The 4,245-nt window shown below is 28.7% G+C and overlaps 1 protein-coding gene across 1 annotated transcript; it reads right to left on the bottom strand.

Moving 5' to 3' along the window:
* Window positions 1-7: 7 nt before the first annotated feature.
* LOC124836652 (glutamate receptor 2.8-like) lies at window positions 8-2,899 on the bottom strand (the record flags this gene model as incomplete). Its single annotated transcript, XM_088113153.1, has 2 exons — window positions 2,644-2,899; window positions 8-1,098 (listed from the first exon to the last, which is right to left on the bottom strand). Coding segments are annotated over exons 1-2 (1,347 nt in total), but the record flags the coding sequence as incomplete, so codon positions are not given.
* Window positions 2,900-4,245: the final 1,346 nt, after the last annotated feature.

The following is a 4,245-nucleotide window of genomic DNA, read 5'->3' as shown; positions in this document are numbered from 1 at the left end:
CGTGAATTACAGTTACGGATTGTTTCAATGTGGCCAAAACGGGGACCCCAATTCTTAGTGGTTTATCCAATGCTGGAATCCATCCTCTTGGTATTCCCCAAGGTCTTCCTGGCCATAAAACTTGTCCAAGTTCCTTCATTGAAGAATTGAAAGAAGCATTTTGGCCTATAGTATTTGAGAAACCTAGTCCATTTGTCCAGAACCCAATTTCCTTATAATCTTTCCCCATCACATTGATGATCTGAAAAGTATCTGAAGGGTCTAACTTTTGGTCAGTGAAATGAATTTTTCCACTTAAGCCATTAAAATTATTGAGTAGAATCTTATCCATTAACGTTTGATCCTTTTTGTTGGTTGTTTGGATCATGGATAGAGCAAGAGTCCATGTAGCATCATAAGCACGTGCTGCAAATATCCCAGGCTCATTGTTAAGTTCATGAGGGTTCTCTGAGCTAAATTTTTTTCTAAATTTAGAGTAGAAGTCCTCGTATTGAAGCCCTATTTCTGGGAAGTAGCTCTTTACTCCAATTATCCCTTGCATTAAGGATACAGTGGAAGAGTTCAATGAATGGACAAGACTTGTAAGAGGATCCGTAACGATCCATACATAACCTTTCTCCATCATTTTCAATTTCTTTGCAGTTTGAAATAGGTTTATGGCCAAAGGAACTGACAAATTAACAACAAAAACTCTGCAATAGCCATTCCTAAGTTTCTCTAGTTCTTGAGGCAGTGAAGAGGAGCTTAACGGAGGGATGGCCAAAACATTGCTTATATGAACACCTGACACACTAAGATCACTATAGAGATGAGAGAACATTCTCGTGGATGAAGAATCAGTATCATCGTATATAATGTTAACGTTGTACCATTCAAAGGAATGTACAATAGCTGCTACTGCTTTCATCTGCTTAAACTGATTAGGTGAGATTTGCACAAGGTAGGGCCACTTCAAAGTTGACCAATTTGGAGTTGCATCAGCTAGAGATAGAACTGGGGTCACATTTTGGCTACAAATATCAGCCACTAAAGTTGTCTCTTTCCATGTATCAGGCCCTATAATTGCTTCCACTTTTTGTGTATCAATAAGATCTCTAGCTGCAGAAGAAGAGTGGGCATTGTTATACATAGCTTAGAACTTAATTATTTCAATAAACTGTTGTAAACACTTAAAAAAAGATTAAATATAATTTTAATTCTTAAATATTTAAACAAAATTAAAATTAATATATGTTTGAATTTTTTATACATTTTGACTTTCAAATTTTAAAAAATAGATATAGTTAAATTGTTTTGACTTGTTAAACATGTTTTGCAATTGATATTAAAACTAAAATATATTAAATAATATAAACAACTCAATTAATAACTTGAAATTAAATAGATTAATAAGTTTTAAAAATATTTAATATAATTTGATTAAAATAATTATATTTATTTATTTTTAAAATTTAAATATTTCAACTTTTAAATTTCATGACTAAATATATATTTAATAAAAAATAATTATATAAAATGAAATAAATTAAAACTAATTTTTAAAGAAGTGAATTTTTTTTAAGAAATTCTAGTTGAATTAAATTACCTTTTCGAGATGCCACGTGAAAAGAATTTCTCCAATAAATTTCATCACTTAATTTTCAATGAATATCTATAAAAAAAAACAAATTCATCCTGGTGACCCAGTACTATAAAATCCCCACTACAATCTCATTTCTGCAACCAATTCGATTTTAAACCAAAACATCAGTGTTTCATTGAAAACAAAAGATGACTTAATTGGAGAACAAGAGAGGGAGAAAAGAAGTGAAAACATTTCATCAGTTCTGATGAAAATTAAAGCTTCTTCTTACACATGAAAAGATGTAACAGAAATTGCTGTAAAATATGAAACTTAAACTCTTATTTTTCTTTTATCAATATTTAAAGAAAAAAACGTAGTTTCATACTAATTTTTTAAAAAAATTCATTTCACAATACTTTTGATAATATAATAATATATATTATGATTTTAAATTAAAAGTAATATAATTATCACCAAAATATTATTATTTAACTGTGTTAATGAACTTGATTTATAGTTTTGCAGTGTCATGCTATATATCACTGCTCATAATGATGATAACATACAACTAAATGCCGCCTAGGACTGATTTAAAGAGTAGTTTGGAAATTTTGTCAGCCATTAAATAACCTGGCCGGCAGGCCCTCTAACAAATATATCTATATATATATATATATATATATATATATATATATATATATATATATATATATATATATATATATATATATATATATATATATATATATATATATATATATATATATATATATATATATAAGGACAACAAGTCTTAATTAACTGTACATACAAAATATAATTATTGATTTATTAATAAGAGTTTTTTATTTTTCCGTTCTTCAAAAAGAATTTAGCCTAAAACTTTTTGATGTAATCTTTCAAATTATAATTGTCTATGATTTTGATTTATTAATAACATTTTTACATTTAAGTATTCAATGAATCATAATGTAGAATTAAAGCTAATAATTTATTATATGACAGAAGGGTTTATAATAGTTTTGTCCAAGTTGAATAGAATGTGAAAGAATGAAAGAGTAGTGGGAAAGAAGAAAGACCTGCTAGGGCAGCCTGAAGAGGATCGCCATGTGAGTCCCTTATCTGTAAATCAAAACTTTGATTGCTGTAATGATAGAAATCTTCCATTGCCATCTTAACAGCAACTATTTCCTCTTTACCGTTACGGGAATTGTTGTCTGTAATAACTCCTATGGTACCCTTCATCTTCACATGCATGCCATCATCAACACTTGTTTTTCCTAATGCACTGCTCATCAAACAAAGGAGAGGAACAAGCACATGCAAGCTACCCATAATGCCAAAGAATAGCTATGCATCATTCATCCATATATTCCTTTATATGTAGCCAAAAAAACTTGTAAGTCAATTCATTGAGTCAAATTCCATTCTTCTAGATTGAAAAGAAGTTTAGAGGCAAAGAGTGACAACTTGCCTTCGCCTTTAAGATAGACTTGTCTAATTATATTATAGTTGTCGAGTTCAATGGAGTCACTCAAAGCTTTTTAAAAAAATTAAGGGATATTAAAAAAGAGTGACCTCATTATGTTAGTGATTATTTTTCAAATTTAATTTTTTTACGAACTTTATATTTCTTTGTTTCTTTAATCATCAAACAAGGATTAATCCTTGATAATATCCGTTTAAGTTGTTGGTTTATGAGTTGAGCATGGGACGACAACGACAAAAGAGAACGTAGAGCACATATTTTTAGTATAAGAGATAACAAGACAACGATTGAGGGGTTTGGCGCAATTCTGCCGCTAGTAAGCCTTCTGGCCAGCAACCAGTTTCGTCGAAAAAGAGGTGCCAACGACAAATGTGTCTAATATTTGTTGAGAGTTTTCCTTCTTTTTTTTTAATTAGATTGTCAATGAATACATGTTACTTGTATTTGAATATATTTTTTATTCTTTATATTTAAGAAAATAACTTGAAATTTCTTTCAATTATTTTCCACCCTTTTATGCAAGTTAGATTATGTTTAAATTTCAACTTTTGCATGTCAATTCTAAACCATATAGAAAATGCAAATTTTCTATTGATTGTATCTATACTGATTTTAAAAATAGTATAGAAAATTGTTTTTAATCGATATAAAAAACTTTTCATAAAAGTGTTAAGATTAATGAAGATCATGCAAAAGTAATTTTTTTTAAATTGCAAAGTTAATTTTTATTCTTTCTGGTCTTGGTGTCCAAATTTAAAACATCTCTAAACTAGCTTAAAACGGTTCCTAGACGAAAGATTATTTGAGGAATAGAAGAAAATATGATGAGAAAGATTAATTTTTATTTTATGTGTTGTCAAGATTCTTCCTTTCGTGTTGGAACTTCCACATGTTGACTTTCCATAATATAAGTATATTTATTATTTATTTTAGGTACCTTCAAACATAATCACTATTGCCAAGAAATTTGAATTGGTATACAGTCGCCTCAATGACTATATGACCACTTCAAATAAATCACGGGAAGTCAACCTCCGTTTCAATGTCTCACTCACTATAAAAATAATTGATTTTAAAAATAATTGATTGTAAGAGGGTTATTTTTTTTGACAATTTTGGAAATCCAATAATTTTCGAAGGTTTATGTTTAAAACCATAAGTATTTTTTCTTATTATTTTTTTAAACTTTTTG

Source organism: Vigna umbellata, chromosome 4 (assembly GCF_029865625.1).
Source record: "Vigna umbellata cultivar VRB3 chromosome 4, Vumbellata_1.0, whole genome shotgun sequence".
NCBI lineage: Eukaryota > Viridiplantae > Streptophyta > Magnoliopsida > Fabales > Fabaceae > Vigna > Vigna umbellata.
Note: the sequence above shows the minus strand (reverse complement) of the source record. Positions and strands in the feature narration are given on the sequence as shown.